This window comes from Xiphias gladius, chromosome 6 (genome assembly GCF_016859285.1).
Source record: "Xiphias gladius isolate SHS-SW01 ecotype Sanya breed wild chromosome 6, ASM1685928v1, whole genome shotgun sequence".
Classification (NCBI taxonomy): domain Eukaryota; kingdom Metazoa; phylum Chordata; class Actinopteri; order Istiophoriformes; family Xiphiidae; genus Xiphias; species Xiphias gladius.
The window spans coordinates 24925349-24945154 of record NC_053405.1 but is presented as its reverse complement, the minus strand read 5'-3'; the positions used below and the strand labels follow the sequence as shown (position 1 = coordinate 24945154).

Below are 19806 nucleotides of genomic sequence, written 5' to 3'. Positions count from 1 at the left end.
GATAAATGTACTTCCAACAGGTCAGAGAGTTGTAAAAAAATGAGAATAAAGAGATATGAAGCTTTTAAGAGCAAATCATAGTAGACTGTTTTCATACCTACATCTGATGCAATGATGATGATGCTTGTCTTTATTGACACCTGAGGGGAAATTCTCTTTTTGATACCACCCACAGTAAATTCAGAGTGCAGAGGACAATGCCCTCCTAGGTGGGTCTTTAAAAGATGGTCCATCCACAACACCATCTATGTAGGGTGAGTACCAACACAGCATTTTGTCTTAGACGTTAGAGAAGATCTATATTTATTGTTACTAAGTTCCTCCCATCAATTACATCTTGTGTATTAGTCTTCCAGAAGGCTCCAGCAGCTAATTTTATAAGCACCCTGGCTCCTAGGACTGCAACAAATGAGTTTTTTCATTCTTGGTTAATTTACTTATTACTTTTTCAATTAAGTGATTAATCATTTAATAACAAGACAGTCTACAGCCATGCTGTCAGCTCCGTGAGGCTTTAATTAGACACAGCAGTGCTTTGAGCTAAATGCTAATGATAACATGCTAACATGTTCACAGTGGCAACACTAACATGCAGATCTTTAACAGGTATAATGTTTACCATGTTACCACACAGCTGAGATGTATGGGAAAGCCATTAGTCTTGCAGGTATTTGTTCATAAACCATAGTACCGTAAAAATGAAAATTATGATGGCACAAGAGGTCACCAAAGTCATTACGATGCATTGTCTAGCAACAATGAATATCTCAACAAAATTTTGTGCCTATCTATCCCATTTTTGTTTACATATTCTAGTCCGGACCAACATGGTGTACTGTGCCTTCTCAGCTAACTTGTTGTGTGTGACCACTAGTCCAAAAACCCCAATATGTTCTGTTTGTAATGATAAACAACAGAGAAAAAGCAGCAAATCTTACAGTTGGAGAAGTTGGAACCAGCTAATGTCTGACATTTTTTGCTCAATAAATGAATGATTCATCAGTTATTAGAATTGCTGTTGACTGGTAATCGAATACTTGTTTGAGCACTATTTGCCACCCTGCAATTCACGTAAGCTTCAAGAAAACAGGCCATTCAGGTAGCTCAGACACCTTTACAGTCTCACAAAAAAACAGTTTCAAGTTGCTTTTTTATCCCCCACACTGAAATTAAGGGGGGGGACATGAATCAGCTCCAATTCTTCCATCTATTAGTCACGGGCTGATACTGCAGATGAGCTAAAAAAACAATTACACCGACTGCTCTGTTTTTGCTGAAACTTAAAGGAATAATGTGTCTGTAGGAGGGCACTACAGACACTTTTGCAAGAAGGATTTGATCATTTCACCATTTCAACACAGTGTCACATTTTCACAGAATTACTCTGATCTGGAGGGGAGGGGCGACACATCATTTGTTGCTCATCCATGTGTCACATACAAAACTTGCCATCAATTACTTAATGTAATGTAATGTGTATTGCCACTGCATTCCAGCTGTCAGAGTTACACTGAAGGGACCAGTTAACATTTGTCACTGTTGGCTCCATTAAGAACTTGGTCTTCTTTGGAGAGGATGTGTTTATTTACTGTTGCCTGGGTATGAAAAGAATATTCCTTGAGCTCTGGTTTATGTGGAAATAGCCACTCTTATGCAATCACTTCTCTGTCTACTGTCTCAGTATCAGACCAATTTCCACCTGTTGTCATGTCTTGTCAGCCAGAGACCCGAGCTGCTCTTTTCAGCTGCTTCAGAATCTGCTTTTGTGGCCTGAACTAAACCCTGGCCACAAATCTCTGACTCATTGGATAAAACTGGTGGCTCAACACAGCACTCAACCCAACAAGAGTCAGCCTGTACCTCTGGTTTTACAGCTTTCTCTTTCACACTCAGTTACTCCAAAACACCTCCTCCATGCATATGCAAAGAAAAAACAAGTGTTGGAGACTTTGATCAGGTCTTTCGTGATTCCTGTCTTGTTTAACTTCCCGTACAGAGCTGATTTGACGCATTTGGTTCCTCCTCCTATGAGGCAGAGATTTAATATGTTTATTCTCAGTTGCTGTTGGCAGGCACCTCAACACATGTTGCTGAGTGTTTGTACAGTATGAATGCTGGGAAAGAGGTTATTTGCATTCTGTCATCGTGTTTCTGTGTCAGAGGACATTTGTTTGCTCCATGCAGCGATCACCTACGGTCTAATAGCAATTCACAGGTTGCTTGAATATGAATCTAATCTGTGATGCCTTCACATTCAAACGTCTTTCCACCAAAGCTGCCTCTGCCTAGTCCCACTGTCACCATGCAGTATGAAAGCTACTCTGCACACCTTGTCACTTCCTCCAGCTCAGGTATTTGGCCCAGCGTTCACTTCCTCCTCCCTTGAGGTATTGTTTGGTTTGTGCTGGTTTGTTGGTACAAAGAAAAAAGCATTCATGACTCAAACCGGGGGTATGTTTCAGACATATCTACACACAGTCAAGGGTTTCATGCATATGCAAAGAGGAGGGAAATCCAACGCCCACAGGGTTAATCTCTACTAAAAGCTGAAAGCTTGAAGGAATAGTTTCACATTTCTGAAAAAAAGCCTTTTCACTGTCATGTCTGTACAATAAATTGTTTTTATATCTTGCATAAATACTGGGAAGAGGGGGGAACCAGCTGTCTGTGTTTAAGTGCATATTGTGATGGAGTGATCTGCTTTGGTGCTGTGACCAGTTGCTACATGACATTACATTATGTTTATGTAAGAGGAAAATGCTTTTGTGTCTCAAAATTCTCTATTTTCATTACAGATACCTCTTATATCATCAGTGGCAGCACCAGTAGGGAATGACCCTATGCTCCACAGATTTCGGCAACACACAAAAGTCCTTGCTTGCCCTATACTAATCTCTTACCAGCTTTTTATCTAGGTGGTTTGTGCTATACCATCCCTTTAAGGTTTTGACAGGCGTCTTTGTTAGCTGGAACCGGCTCTCATTCAGTGTTTTGCCTGAAAGCTTCCCCTGGACGAGATAGATTTTAGGTTATCTTTTTTTATCCTATGTCCATTTGTATTTACAGCTGCCATTTAATCTATAAATGTTTTTATGGACTGCCCTCTTTCTCTGTTTATCACCCACTTTGATGCCCTCATCACTGACTTCATCACTTTCGTGTAGAATTAAAGAAAGGAACTTCTCCCATAAAAGCCTCCCATAATTGCAGTTTATATGCTATCTTAACACACTTGTCCGTTCTGACTTGAAAGCCTGCTGGTCTCTTGGCACAAGTGGAATAACTACTCTAGCTACTGCTGTCACTTGTTTTGTTATTTGTGGATATGCTGCAACAAAGATACATTTTAATGCATTCTCTGAACCATCTTTCGCGCAAAGTACGCCGTATATGACACATATACATACGCCAGACAAAATGGTTCACACTAATGTTCTCCTCACTCTCTAACCTTGAAATGAGAGAGAGTAAACACAGCCCCTGGCATTTTAGAGCAGAGAAATAGTACTGATCAGTGCCCCTATTACCCGCATGGTTGGGCATTTGGTGTTTCGTTGTATATTTGCTGTTAAATCTTTTTCCACTCTCAGATGAAGCAAGTCAGTATTGAGTGTACACAGAAGATTTTTCCTAGAGTTAAGGCTTTAAATTCACTGCAGTTCATCCTAAAGCTAAAGCTCTAACCTTTATATAAAATGATTGGAGCTTTGTGAATTTGAGATTACTACCGTTCTTAATTAAAAAGCATCTATAATGTTCATGTAGACTCGAAAACACGTGAAAGTGTTTACTTACAAACTTTCTGGGACAAAGTAGGATAATTATATTCATCTTGAATTACAGACACACATCTACACTTTCTTTTCTCTATTACACTTTCATAGTGTATCAGAAATAGAGTACATAAGTACATAATATTATGCCATCACCTCTACTTCAAACCAGCCAGGCCTTCTTTAGGCTACAGTCTGCTTTCGATGACATCCACACCCCTTTAAATAACTTAAAGCTTGTTCTAAACACCAAAAATACAAAATGTAGGCATTTCACAAGTGCACAAACTTTGATGTTCCTTAAATACTCAGGAATTTGGTTAGCTAGAAGATTGTCCTCACTCAAAAACAAAACAGACTATCCTCGCCCCAAAACTAAAAATTCAAATTTGATTCTTATACTGAAAGAGAGCCTGTTTCTCGTTTCAAATCAGGAAAAAAACATATACATATATACATATACAATCGACTATACCATTTACACTGGATTATGGAGATATCCTGTATGCTCATGCTGCTACAACTACCCTTAAACCACTGAGCACTGTTTACCACGTTGCCATTTGTGTCTTTTCTCAAGACAGCTATCACACTTGCTAACGTCCTGGAGTCTCCACTGGTTGCCTGGCAACTACTCAGAGCCAAGAAACAGTGGGGCACACAACCCCAAGTTAAACAGCAAGTCATCACTTTTAAACTTCAGTTTTTGTGTAATTAAATTTACAACATATAATGTATAAATTGAGGAAGGTGCTGGTGGTTTGACTTTGTTACCATTTGAGAGAGCCAGGCTAGCTGCTTCCCTGTTTCCAGTCATTGTGCTAAGCTAAGCTAACTGGCTGCTATTTGGAGCCTTAAATTTTATTGACAACTGTATGAGTGGTATCAATCTTCTCATCTAACTCGCTGCCAAAAAAACGAGTAAGCATATTTCCCAAATTGTCGAGCTTAGCTTGGCTTAGCTAAGCTAAATCCTGCCTATCTGCTTATGGACTGCCAAATTAAACTTCTACCCATCACATAAACACATAATAAATATTGACGAGTGTGGGAAGCAATTTAAAGGATATTATGGGTCTTAGGTCAACAGTAAATTTGTAATCTTGATTTGTTGCCGATTTGTAATCTACTATCCGTCCTGTTACACCAAAGGCTCTGAACTGGAGCTTAAAGGCAGTCAGGACAATCTTGACTCTGACCCAGACTCCCAAGGGAGATAAAGGTATCAGTGTGTCCAAGGACAAACCCAACTGAGGAATCAAGCAAGTGGAGACTGCCTTATCTTTCATTATCTTGCTCTCACTGTGCCTAAGGCCAGACTTAGTTATAGAAAGCTTGCTCCAGCTCTTCTGGCACTGGACTACTTTTCCATTACACACTGCTTGAGGAGAATCTCTGTGCCAGCTGTAGATATGCCAGACAAACAGGGAAGATGCAGACACACCTGTAGATTAAATTTTGGCTCAGTAATGGAAATGAAAGAAACTTTTGTACCATAATTCAATTTGGGTGAAAGTCATGGAAGGGGGAAACTGGCGATCGGCACAGTTTGTCAAGGAAATTATGAATGCACGACGATGATGTAAGAGCTCACAATCACAGCTCTGCTTATGTCCCCACTTTTGCTTATCCTTCAGAGCTTTGTTGTCTGGCTGGCTAAGAATGAAGGGCATTTTACAGGTATTTACAGCAAATTGGCTGTAATATAGCCGGTGACCTCGTTTCCTGCCAAGCCTTAAAATGTCCTATGCTCTTCGGGCGCTGGGGGAACACAACAGATCATGATTGTTGAGACGAGAGAATAGGAGTTAGTTTTAGTTTTAGTCAAACCGCACTGTGGGAGTTTTGAGAGGAGTACACAAAATTTTTCCACTCAGAACTCATGATTTCTGTAATACAATTGACATATAATGTAATTACATGTTAAAGGCTACATGCTCTTCAAACAAGCCCCTATTAGCAGATGTAGATGCACTTTGAGAAGACTGGGGAACACCGCAAAACAATTCATTCAAGTAATTTAAGTTTGATAAACAAGACAAGACAAGAACAGGACAATGGTAAATGCTAAAACATAGCCTAACAGAGGCATAAGTCAAGAAGAGACATTAGCTAACATTAGCCACCATAAACTACTGGTCATACCAGACCAAGTGAGACTGTAGCAGAATGCCCCCACAATGTATTCAATTGAGCAAAAGCCCGTTTCATTGCTTATGAATTCAAACTTTGACTCTTAAGAGAAGGAAAGTGTTATTGCTTCTTTCAAAAGTTAAATAGTCTGGCTTTAAATATTATTTAGCAGATAAGGACTTCTGCAAATTGCATCCCACAGCTCAGGGTGTAAAGTGCTATTATACTCTCGCAATCTAAAAGAATGCACATGAAACAACAATAATCCCGGATGAGGTTTTAAATTTATGTTATTTGATACAAAGATCAATGTGAAGCCATTAGATAATTTCAGACTTTTAAACAAATTTAAAAGGCCTGGTTTTTCTTGCATTTCCATTTCTCTAGTTTGTAATTATTGACCAAACTGAGTAGACAGCTGTGACAGTGAATGGATCTTAATTTAAATATATGTGATTTTAGGCAGAACAGTGGAAATAGGGCATTAGGATGTGGGTTTTATAATGATGTAATGGCATCTGCTTCAAGGAATAATTCAGTATTTTTGCATGTCTGTGCCTTAAGTATGGAGGCAGTTAGCTTAGCTTAGCATAAAGCAGGGTGAAACAGCTAGCCTGGCTCTCTCTAAGGTTAAAGAATCTGCCTGACAGCACCACTAAAGTTCAATAGTTAACACACTGTATCTCGGTTGTTTAATCTGACACAAACGAAAATTTAACAATTACATGTAACACTGTAACAATTACATAGTGTAACTATTTCTTGACAAACAACATTACATCTTTTCACCCAGCACGTCTGTGACCACAAGACTCTGGGATATCACTTCTCCTGGCTGTTGTTCACTAAGAAATAGCTCTATGAGATATAACATGTAAATAAGCGAACATTGGATGTGCTGGCCGGCAGGCTATCTGTAACCACCTGCTCCAAGTCTTTATGCTAAGCTAATCCAATCACCGCCCGACGCTAGCTTCATACTTAATGCACCCTCACCTAACTCATGACATTCCTTTAAAGGAGTAGTCTTAATTTACCATGAAGTTGGTGAACTTGCAAAAGGAAGATAGTAAAAAGAACTGATGCAGAGGAAACAAGATATCTACATTTTTAACATGGAATTATGCTCCTCTGGGCTGCACCTAGGCAAACACTCCTGCCTGTGGCTCAGATATATTGGTCCAGCTTTCTCTTTTTTGCTTGTATTTAGTACATTTAAATTTGTTTTTGTTTCAATTTCAGACCCACTTGACAGGAGCTGAATCAACCCGTCAGCTTGCTTGATGTCCTGTACATGTTACTGAGATTGGGGTGGTATGCATGTTGGCTCCTCTGTGAGTCTCTGTGACCTGCGGTTACCCAAAACACCTTCCGCTGCATAGGTTTGCATCTCCGGAAAAACATAAATCCAACTTAAATCACCAGAATGTGTCAGGATCCAAAGAATTTTTCCTACACTTCGCATAATGCAGCTCAATAGCAACCTTAATTAGATCTTCCATTCTTGGTATATTTGGCATGTCTTTGACCCCATAACCTCAGTTTGTAGCGCTTTCCATTATAGGGTTTCTGCAAAAATTTGTAGTTTCCAGGTCCAAGCCAAGATAACCCCCGATTACATCATCAGGGCTATTTCTCAGACATTATACAAAGGTTTTCACAGGCTGAGTCATATTAACCATTATTTGACAGGTAAAATCAGTGGATGGCTCCTCTAAAAGTTTCATCAGACATCAAGTCATTCAAAAATCTGATTCTCATTTTGATGTACAGAGTTGACTCTATTAGCTTAAATTTACATACATACAAGCTCATACAATTAATGGAAAAACATGAGGAAAAATTGTCATGTCAAGAATGTTAGCATGTGTCACGTGAGCATTGTTCTGTACCTTGTGATGTATTTTCTATTTCCTGAGAAACTGTGGGAGTGTATCTAAACTCAGGTTCCAGGTTGGGTTCCACACAACTAAGACACAAGCACGTGCTTGAGGGTGTGAGAAGAGCCTGTTTTGTGTAACACAATATTGTTAAGAGTCCTGCTCTTCTCTCTGCCTGGGCCTCTGGCCAACAGACAGATTAACACGCTGACAAGCTACACTACATCTTTTACACTCACAGCCTTGACCTTTCACCTGCAGGGACATCCAGTAAAGATGCAGAATAACGTCTGCCACCTTTTAAAAACAAAGACTTTGCTCTCTGTGGCACCATTTGTTTCATTCTCAGGCCTCCATGAAATGCAGCCACAATCTCATCAAGGCTAAGAGAGACAAAAACCACCATTGGAAATATTGCGACGTAACATTTCCAGCTAAGAGTCTGAATGAGTGGAAACACCAGATGCTGGCTTACCCGTCATGGATCCATTCAGCTCTGTCCATCACAGGCCATAAAGCATCTAATTTATTCGGTGCTGTTTCACTACCAAGAATTCACCAGTTAAGAGTCCAAGAGCAATAATGATGCTTTTGTTTGGGGGTGCGCTGTAAGCACAGAAAGTGAGAAAGCCAAAGGGAAGGCTGGGAACCAGTAGGTCACTGAGCTCACCTTACAACTCTTGTTCCCACAATGTTTTGGCTGCCTTCCCAAATCACAAACTTTTTGCTCCATAGACTCAGAGGGGAAAAAGTGAGTTAGCTGTTATTCTTAACTTTAAATCTCAACCAGCTTCTATTATCTGACACCATGATTTTGTGATCACAGGATGAACACGAGTTGACTGTGTAAACACAAGTGCAGAGCTCCCTCCTGAGTCCTCAATGCAAAGAATCTTTCCCAAGAGTCAGCGACTGGGAACTGTAAAACTCGGGAAGTAGAGGATTCCCATCAGCCTTTTGTTCATGTTTATTCCTGCAAAATTATTATTTATATATTCATTAAAGAATCCATTTTGGTGGAACAATCATTCTGTTGTAGGTTGTAGTACATCAACGGAAGTAAATGATATATAGAGTGAGGTTAGATGTGATTGAACTCTTGTTGGAAATCGCAAGGTGCTGCTTCTCAGTGATCTCAGATGAACACTCAAAATCATGTCGTCATTTATGACAAAATATGACATTATCTACAGGAGTAGAGCTTAATCATGGCAGAGGACACACCTCACACTATTAACGTGTCCCTTGCCCAACAAGCCACAGGTTTACACATGCTTTTTGTCTTGCCTTGTAACTTTTGAAAAGAAGAAATAATACAGTCATGCTCTTACAAGTGAAAAGCTGAATTAATGAGCATTTAAAAACATTCTTACTCAATTCAATACACCCAGGGGTTTTGCTGCTACAGCCTGACTTGGTCTGGTGTGACTAGTAGCTTATGGTGGCTAATGTTTGCTAAGTGTGAGACTGACATTACTGGCTAAGAAGCAGAAACACTGTACTTCACCAGACGACATGTTTATTGTTTCTTTTTATGGTCCCATTCCACTCACCCTCAGTCAGGTCCCTTAATGATGATGTCTTTAAAGCAACTGACTCAGGAAAATCAAGGGAAATGGAGGGAAATTGACTGTGGCATTATCCCATGGCCGTTTCAGTGAAACTTCCAACATCTCGCTTTAATGTGAACAATACCAATTAGATCTTCAGAAAAGCCCAAATCCAGCCTTTAAGGGGTTGGTTGGTTAACCCAAAAAAATATAAAAAACATATGTTCTTACTTACCCATAGCGGCATCTAGTCATGCAGACATGGTACTCATGGTCAAAGGTTTTCAATTTAACTACATTCCACTGAAGAACTAGTCCCTATTAAATTTCCTGAGAATGAGGTCTGAGGATTATTCAGAGTAAAAAGACATTGTTTCTGTAACAAAATGTTGCCGTTGAATTTTTCAAATGTCATTTTTTAAATTCTGTATGCCCTACACATGAGATTGCATTCAATTTGATTAAATTTACCATTTAAATTGCTTCCACCAGTTTGATAAACTCTGCTGTGTACATTCACACCGCTATAACTTATGTCTTCTAAGAAAAGATGTACATTTCTGTAATAATTCCTGTGGGTCTACCCTGCACTGTGCCCCTTTGTTGTCAGACATGAAAAGAGGCAGCTGTTTTTGTCCTCAAGTGAGAGCAGTGAGAGCAGGCAGAGGCTCCCTAAAATAAACAGGCTATCTGTGCAGCCCTGGGGCTGGGTCAGGGTCACACTCCATGGTGCTCAATCACTTGGGTTCTCTCTGCCTGCGTCCAAGCACATTCCCCTCACTTCTTCACTGGCTGAGAAAAGATTGCTTCACTTGAATTAGAGCAGTTTGTTGGGAAAATGATCAGCCCCAAAGTTTTAAAAATTACTGTGCCTGATTTGATGTCTCTGAAGAAGTCACACTGGAAATAACTCCAAATTAGGTAGACTTCCTCCTATCTAAATTCATTGTCATGTAATTGTATCGGGAGGTAAATAATTTAATATTATATTAATATAATTGTATATAAGCACTGCAGTGGATTCAACTGTCACGAATAATGTGAAAACCTTTACAATGTAATATTGAAAGCTTAAGCTGTAGTGCTGGTTTTCCAGTCAGTACAAAGTAGTTATCATTCTCTTACTTCAGGATATCCTTATTGTAAAATAACCTTCAACCAAATTGTCTCTAATGAATGCTGCAGTATCTAAGAAATTGTAAGTTGATTATAAATAGCAATTTTATTCAATTTATTTTTAAAAACCAGTTTTCTTACTTCTGGACCAGAACCTGGAAGTTTCAGTTTCACTGCATGGAAATCCAACCAAGATATTTTAGCCTGGTCTGAAAGTAGTGGAGTGACAACCATCTAACATTGCCAGCGTATTCCATTGTGTGGTACAATAATAACATTACATTATCAAAAAGGTTTCTTAATCTGGTTTGGATTATTTTGGTATTTTCAGAAAAATATAGAAAAATGCATTTATATTCAATAATGTAAAGTAATGAAAAGATAATTATTTTGGTATTGTACAGAAACCGGTATTGTTTTGGCACCAGTGGCAGTTTAGAAACTGTATTTGAACATATTTTTGCCCAGCAGTTAGTTCTGAGCACCAACCAAAACTTGACTGGGAGTGCTAAAATTAATTTTAGAAAGGATTTTCAGCATGAATGCAGTAGCCTCTTATTCTCAGAAGCTGCTATTCATCTCAGTCTTAGCTAAGGCTGCACAGGTGCCTCATTTGATCATAGCTAATGAACTCAGGCATTTGCTGCACCAGCTGGCTTCAAATGCTGAGTGGAGAGAAGCACATACTCAGGGTTTGGTAGTGAGTACTAAAACATCACATGCTCTCCTTTTTATTCAGAGATGATTTGTGTTTGATCAAAGAAGAATTATGTTAAGTACAAGTGTTCTCATATTTAATCATTTTCAAGTCCTATAATTGATACAAGTGCTTTTTTGTCTCATCAGTTATACTGGGTGTTCTGTAGTGTATTCTGTCAACCAACACATACCAACTAATACTTTACAATGCAGACATTGTTGTTAGAAATAGAAATATTTTACATTAATTAGGGACACGTTTAAGTTTCACTTTAAACCTGTAATAAATCACATGTCAACTAATCCCACCTTAAATATTGTGCGGTTATATTTTAAACTTTATTGGTTTATTTAGATTCAGTGATGTGTTTTTATTAACGTGGCTCTAGGGATGGTAACTTCATATGGTCACTTCACCATTTTAGTCAAGGCTGAAATACCTCAATTTATATTGGATGGATTGCCATGAAATTTTGTGCTGACATTCATCGTGCCAAGAGGATGAATCCTAACGACATTCATGATCCTCAGACTTTTCCTTCAGCGCCACCAGGAAATTGAGGTATGCGGTTTTGAGTTGAATGTTGCAACAAAGTAGGATGGTTAGCCATGACTCCGGATGAATTTTAATAACTTTCGTGATTTGTTAACTTTTCAACCAGAGCTATCATCACGTCAAAATTGTCTGTTACTTTGGTTTATAACCAAATACCTGCGAAAATACTGACATTTCCATAACCCTTAGCTGTACTTTGTGTTTATTGCTAAGTAATAAATGTAAAATGCTAAAATCAGATAAATTTTATACCTGCAAAACATCAGCATTTTAGCATTGTCATTATAAACATGTTAGCATGCAGCATTTAGCTCAAAGCATCGCGTTTTACAGCCTCACAGAGCTGCTAGCATGGCCGAAGACTTGGGCTCCTTATTTTAGAGGGGTTGTCTTTCAACATGTACAGAATATGAGGCGAGTTTACCAAATTCTATATACTGTAAATTCAATGTTGCATTATATCCATCAGTATTCAATATTTCAACACTGATTTGAATATTTATATTTATCAACTGGTATTTGTCTGCAGGCTCTTGAGTTGTCTAACAGGTAATTTCCTTATTTTTTTTCTCAAAAGTGAACTCACACCTGAAGGTTGGGGTTCTTTAAGTAATACATCAAAATACACTAACAGATAACCCGTTACATGTCTACTGTGAATGTAGTATAGATTTACAACAATGAAATAAGTATGCATTAGGATCTATCTAAATGCTTAGAAATAGCTCAGTGCATTCTGTTAAAAACAGGAGCAGGTTTTCATCAGAACTTAAATCCCTCTTTTCTATGTTGCCATAAATGTATACTTAGCTCTTAATGATATGGTGGCTAACTACAGATTTGCAAAAGGGTTGCAGTAAGGACACTTTAATAGCCATGTGGCTCCTCCTATAAACTCTAATTACGGCTGTAGTGAATATTGTTTTGAGAGGATCATTTTTCATCCTGCTGCAATGAAAACTTGGAGGACAGAGAGGCTAGAGCTGGACAATATATGCCCCCTTTTCCAGCTTGGGAAGGAGGCTTCCACCACAGGGACAGTGGATCTCTGTGGGCAGGAGGCCTCAGCAGGCGTGTGGCTCGCCACCGGCCACTGGCTCAGGGGACAGCTGTGTCACACTGTGGTGTTTGGCCCTATGCCCTGAGACAGCAGTTGCCATAAACAAACAGTGCTGAAAGCTACTGGCCCATTCCCCAGCTCTTTTCAAGACGATGCAGCAAGCTTGCTGACGTACAACCAGTTCACTACACTAAGTTTGAATAGATTTTAACAGCATTTTGGTGAGTTGAGCTGGTAAAGAAATACTGCTTGTCCTGTCAAAAATAAGTGGAATGAAAATGAGGACAAAGTGGCTGCTACACAATTTATTTTTCCATATTTGCCCTGGTACTGCTTACCTTCCATTCACATGGTATTAGAAGTATTGGAAAAAAAAACACATTTCACACTTGGAAAGTTCACAGGAACACCATTTAGCCATTCATTCAGTTGGCTGATGAAGTCAGAAAATTTGGAGAACATTTTCCTACACGTGCTCTCAGCTAAATAGGATAAAAGTTTTAATGTCAGTCGATGATAAGAAGACAGTATAAACAATCAAGGTCCACTTAATAACTTTTTCTGGAGCTTTCAACACATTGTCTTCATTAGAAGACAAAAGTTTGCTCATTTGACGTGGAGATGGATCTGTTGACATGAAAGCTCAGTAGCTGTTACGATTTCATCCATAGCAGTTTTAGGACCTTTCATCCATGTTACCTCGAAGGTGAAGCACAAAAGTTCAACTAAATGATGTGGTTGAAAGCTCTGAAAAAGCTAGTAAGCGGACCTTGAGTTAGGATTGTTTTTTTTCAGACTTTCCAAAGTCAAAAAGGAACTTTCATGCCTCAATGTAAACATGCTTTTGTTCATGTATTTGTCGTTAGCTTGATTAACCATCATTACAAGTAACTATAACTTCCTTAAAGGAATAGTTCAACATCTATCAGATAGTTAGCTTAGCATAAAGACTGAAAGCAGTGAGATACAGCTAGGCTGTCTATTTCTTAAGGTAGAAGATGAAAGCAACTTATTGTTTCTTACACTTCAGATTATGTACGGACTAAACAAACAAAGACCTAACTTGTTCATTATTAGGCTCAGAGAGCTTGGTAGGCCGATTTTGTTACCTCTGGTAAGAGCCAGTCTTTACGCTAAGATAAGCAAAGCTAACCAGCTGCGGCTTTAGCTTTATATTTTTATCAGACATATTACAGGACATCCTCTCCTCTAGCTCTCAACGAGAAAGTGTATTTCCCAAATGATAAACTGTTAAAAACTTTAAAATGCTTAATAATTACTTTAAATTGCATGAGATACATTTGTTTACATATTTTCCTCCATGTTTAGCAAAAATTTCACATGTCGCAAAAACAGATTAGCTGTTGATCCATGATGTCAGGCCCTTCCATCAGCATGTGAGCACACAAAACACACTATTTCTCCAGGCTTTGTGTTATGGCAATATAAATTGGTGTTGAGTTTATCTTCAGCCAAGTGAAGCCCAAAGGAGCTGTTGATATCGTCATGGCTGAGTACATCCTCTCTGTGCTTTTGGAAGGCTTATACTCTCAGACAATTTTAGTGTATTGTATTCAGATACTTAAATGCTACTTCAACTAGTATGCTTATATTTGATTTTAAACATCATATACTGTGTTATTTGATCTGTTTTTCATTGTGCAAGATGACTTTTGGCTTCATGTAAAAAAATTAAAAACAAATCCTTAATGAATGAACATACTTTACCTTTACATTAAATAAATGGCCTTACAAAGTAATCTAAAGTAATATTAATCTAAAGTTATCTAAAGAGTACAGTCATATGAGTTTCAGTACAGTATATAGCTGTAATTGGCAAACTGAACAAGACACTTTGACAAAGGAGTGATGTGAAGTCAATTGAAATCAGGTGGGACACATTTCATTCCATGCAAAGTTCATGTTGCCGGTGATTCTGAAAGAGCCTTTCATTACTTCCAACACATACACAACTGTTCCAAGTGTTACTTCCAGGACAATATCACAATCAGTCACACCCTGCAGCTCCCGGAATACTTTTATGAGCACGAAAATGGTGTAAACCTCTTTTGTCTTGTGACCCCAACTAAGAAGTCTTGGAACAGAGCCTGACGGAGTGTTTTCCACCATCATAAACACAGCATTAATTAATAGAGTTTGTTTTGTAAAACCGCTTTCATTCGTTGCCAAAGGACTTCAATTTCCTCCTGCAACTAAATGTAAACACTTGAGCTGTCCAAAGTGTCTGGCGGAGCCCAAATCTGCTGTAGACCCTTGGTGTTGATCTTTATTTTACCTTTATATGAGCAGTAATTTTGCTTGCTAGACTACAAAAACAGTGATTATACAGGCATATATCATATGCCTGTGCTAAATACATGAATGAAAATGTGAACCATATCAGTACTGTATAATGTTGATCTTATGTTTTTATTTAAATGCATGAGTAAATATGTATTTTAGTTAGAACTGTTTATAGTTAGGTAAAAATGCTGCTTACAAATCTATAAATTCTCAAATTCACAGTCAAAGTCTGTCATTCTGCACAGGATGTACTTCCATTGCCGATCTCTGAAACAAAGTGAAAGACAAAATCCTGTCAGTTCAGCAATTATAAATTTCCAGATTTTACTGGAATTTTGTTTTTTTGTCTGGTCTGCCTATACATTCTGGTCCCATAGTCCTAACAGTTAAGACCTTTTTCTTCCCACTCAGCCATGAAAGAATTTCAAAAATTTTGGTTAGGTCCTAGATCCAAACGACTGCAGATGTTTTGAACAAACCTTAGCACTCCACTGAAGGTGGTCTGGGCACCTCGGATGAAGTATCCATAACTAGGGATCACCAGCTCTCCCTCTTCTCTGTAGTATTCAGGAATGTCATTGGTTTTCCTGTGGAAAGCAACGTAAGTTTAAGAAATACAATTTTTGCCAAGTTGAGTATTAATGTGTGAACCTTCAAAAAGAATAGTTTGAAATTTTAGGAAACGCACCTATTCACTTTCTTGCCGAGGGCTAGATGAAAAGATCAATACCACTTTCATGTCTGTATGCTAAATATGAAGCTACAGCTTAGGTTAGCACAAAAACTGAACACAGGGAAAACAGCTAGCCTGGCTCTCTCCAAAGGTATAAAAAAAGCGTACGAGCATCTTTAAAGCTCACTATTGAAAAATTAAAAAAAATTTTAAATCATTGTTTGTTTAATTCTTACAAAAGGATTAGCTTAAATTTTACAGGTGGTTATGTGCAGAACTGTTTCTTGGTCAGGTGCTGTGACTGCCTTGAGTCTCTGCTGGCAGCCTGACAGCTAAGAAAGTCTGGCACATACCCATTGTAAAACCAGGAGGAGGTCATTTTTACCCTCCTGTTTGTTTCAAAATATAATGTGTTAATTACTGAGCTTTAGAGGTGCTGGTAGGTGGATTATGAAAATTTTGGACAGAGCCCGGCTAGCTGTTTTCCCCTATTTCTAGTCTTTTCGCTAAACTAAGCTAAGCTAACTGTCTCTTGGCTCCGGCTTGATTTTTAACGGATAGATATGAGAGTGGTATTAATCTTTTCTTCTAACTCTCAGCAAGAAAGTAAGTGTATCTCCCACTATGTCAAAATACTCTTTTAACATGTCTATATTCCTGTGAGAACGTACATGCAGGAGTAGGGACAACGCCGTTTGTAATAGCAGCAATAGAACTGCCATTCCCGGTCAAGAACAGATTCAAAGTACTTGCTTTGTACACCCGCTACAAGGCCGTTGCGGGTACAAGTTGAAGTCCTGCAAAGACACATGAGAGTCAGTAAGTTAAAAAAAAAATCACTGTGAATTTATGACAATGAAAACGATGTAGAATGACAGCCCATATGCTTCCACTAATTCCAATCCTTTCGTTTCTCTGCACTCAAACATAAAGTTTGAAGGATTTTTTTTGAGAGGTAAAACACTGAAGAGACATTTAGACAAAATGTGTTTATATCCTTCCAAGTTAATACTGGTTTGTTGACAGTGAAGGTTGTTTATGGCCCATACACTTTGCTGTCACCACAATACATTCAAAAATACCAGGTCCAAGTAGCAGGAGCTGCAGCATGTGTAAACATCTGTCATGGCAACATGGGCACAGCCTTCAGCCATTCAACCAATAGGGGTAGTTACCCTGAAGGGAAATGTCCAGCCATTGTAATTTAAACAGACGGCAGGCGTGGCGGTGATAGAGAATGTTCATGGTGTTTGTCTTTGAATCAGTGAGCTGGGTGCAGTTGAGCTTAACTTGAAATAAATCTGAAGAGCACAAATGTGTTCTGCTCTCCAACCTAGAGCTGAAGCAGATATAGTTTAGCCAGCAATCTGTGTTGGTTCTAAGACTCAAGCAGCTGTTTACAAAGAGATGTCACAGGCTACAATTCTCCCTGTAAACAAGATTTCTAACGTTTGGTCCAAGTCCTTTAATTAGATCAAGCTTTCAGCGCAGCTGAGGGTTAGTCAAACACTTTTATGTGAGACTGTGGCATTTGGAGTGAGGTAAAATTAAGAGATTTCTTGACGGCATTCAATGGAAGCCAGTCATAACAAGTACATAAAAGCAAGGACAAATTTTTTTTCTTTTTTTCTCTTCTTGCATAGTCTGTTTTTACTCTCTAGTTTTTTTGAATGGCATGTTGCAAAAGTTCAGGAAATTGCTGTAAAATAAAACGTGATGTATCTGAAGGACCACTGACAAAGCTTGTTGGATGAATCTTGTTTAGATTCACTGGAAGTAGCTGTTTTCCAAGGAACTGTCTGTTGAAGACACATATGGCTCTTCTTGAGTGTGACTGTGATTCATACGCGCCCAGGAGGACCTGGCCGGGTTCCTCTGAGTGAGAAAACAGTGGACAGAATTCAGAATTACGAAAGTAACAGAAGATACACATGTGGAAAGTCTGAGGTAAGATCATTGCTTAAGACTGTGTTTGAGCAGGGACCAATTAGTAAGTTTTGCAGGCTGTCATAATTGGGCTACACCAGCTTTTCATAAAACCATTACCAAGTCTGTGTGCGGAGTGCGTCCTAAATTCTTATAAACAACTAGCTAGATTCAAACTAGGAATTTACCAGATCTACTTACTCCCATTAAAATTAGGGAAATTGTTTTATTTATGCATAAATGGACAACTATGTGTTTCAGAGTTAGCATTATTCGTGCAGTTTAGAAAGAGTAGGTTTCTAACGGTTTATGATTTGAAGTATATTGTTTATTTCTGTGAAATGTAATTTAAAATTGTCTCAGTTTACACCATTATTTAACAGTATTTTATCAAGTGGTCAGCTTATCTGTACAAAAGAATAGTATATGTGATGAAGCCCGCTATAATTTATGCGTAAATCTCCACTTAATAAAACCTGTTACACAATGTCTATACAGCTCATGTAGTGAAAGCAGCACATTAGCAGAGCAGAAGCAGCAGCTTCAGTCCCATCTTCCAGTTTAATTTCTTCCGTGTTATGTGGGTAACTAAAGTGATAATGTGTTGGGCTTTGAGCGTTGCCAAAAGTGTGTAATCTGGTCTTAAAATGACCAAAGACATCCTCTGGTTGCAGCTGTATTTGTTCTGCTCTAGATGAGGTCTGGAGGTCTTCCATCTGTGTGTATGTCACCCAGTCATCTGCAACATGGCTGGTTTTGTTCATACAAGAGTTTGAGCAGCAAACTCCACACAGGCCATGTATGGGCCTTTGCTGTCTGCCAATGGTGACATTCAAGAGCCTGTGTTGTTGGCCAAAGTATGTGCCAGAGTGAAGGGGCGTAACTTATTAATGAGTTAAAGGCATTTTTATCCTTGATTCGTATTTCGTCATGTTGGTTGGATCAGTAACTGACAAATGGGCCAAAGATGTCCCTCTTACGTGGCTTTCACATGGATTTGTCTGCAATAAATGTCCCTCTGAGATGCTTATCTGGGCCTGGATGCTTTTCTTGAATATTTTAATATAATACAGGAGAGGGATAAATCCAAACCTGTTCGCAGCTGCTGTACAGAGTAAAAGAGCATCTGTCCAGCATAATGTTGAATGATATTTTATGCCGTTTACTGTACACGTGTAAGCTGACTCAGATGTTCCCAGATGACTGATTTGTTGATCTCCTGTTAGTCCATTTCTGAATCACTGTGGTTGTATATCATTCTGTATAATTTATTCATATTATTGCTGGTGAAATCCCTGTTTGCCACAACAGTTAGTGTAATGCTGCCTTCCAGCAAGATTATAAACTGGATAAAAACCAACAGCAACAGTTCATCAAAGTGAAGTCTGTGCATCTTTTCGCCACAGGCTAGATTTCCTTCCATAAAAGCTACTGAATTTACGCTTACTTGGATTGTTAAAAATCTAATCAATTTAATTTACAGGTTATTTACAATTTTGGTAAACTCTAGAGTCTATAAATGCAGGCTACACACTCCCTGGTTTCATTCTAAATCCTGAACAGATGTGACTGTCTTTCAGCATGCTTCAGATCACAGCTGTAAAAGTCAGCAAAAGTAGATAACAGGTGGTAGCAAGTGAGTACAACACTGATAGAAGACCCACCACTCAATCCCTGCACGGTTGATGTCGTCCCACCAGCAGTCACTGGGCTCCCCCAGACCCTCAGGTGTGGCCTGGCACTCAAAAGACCACAAGCGGTCGGAGCCGTCCTTCTCACTGAAGTAGCTCCTGGTGGCCACGAGGACCTCTCCGTGGGCACACTGGAAGTTGAAGCTCTGGCGGTAGCCGTTGACCCAGGCCATGTCATGATGATCATGAGACTGAGGTGCCACTGTGGCCAGCAATGACAACACCAACGCCACCAGAGAAGGATTCATGTTGAAGAAATCGGTCCGTCTGCTGTGCTCCGTCACAGCTGCCTCAGTTAAACTCCTCGGAGCCTTTTGTTGTCCAGATGTTTTGTATCCAGGAGTGATGTGTAATTTTCTGCTCATGGGAAAAAATCCACAATCACTTGATATTTTAAGGTAGACTCTGAGGCAGAGCATTTACAACGTCTCACTGTAGAGATGGG

General features: G+C 39.0%; 1 protein-coding gene across 1 annotated transcript; it reads right to left on the bottom strand.

Annotated features, from left to right (window-relative positions):
• Window positions 1-13308: 13308 nt before the first annotated feature.
• On the bottom strand, window positions 13309-19806 carry dpt (dermatopontin). The gene is made up of 4 exons (XM_040127688.1): window positions 19335-19806; window positions 16416-16541; window positions 15551-15658; window positions 13309-15338 (listed from the first exon to the last, which is right to left on the bottom strand). The coding sequence occupies exons 1-4, from the start codon at window positions 19778-19780 to the stop codon at window positions 15272-15274; spliced, it is 747 nt and encodes a 248-aa protein (XP_039983622.1). The 5' UTR covers window positions 19781-19806; the 3' UTR covers window positions 13309-15271.

What these genes read in the sequence shown, in the direction of transcription:
- dpt (XM_040127688.1), bottom strand. Translation starts at nt 19,780, where the DNA reads ATGCTCTGCCTCAGAGTCTACCTTAAAATATCAAGTGATTGTGGATTT. An exon ending in AACCGTGCAGGGATTGAGTG is followed by an intron (nt 16,542 to 19,334) that starts GTGGGTCTTCTA and finishes GTGTCTTTGCAG; the next exon opens with GACTTCAACTTGTACCCGCA. An exon ending in ACCTTCAGTGGAGTGCTAAG is followed by an intron (nt 15,339 to 15,550) that starts GTTTGTTCAAAA and finishes ACTTTGTTTCAG; the next exon opens with AGATCGGCAATGGAAGTACA.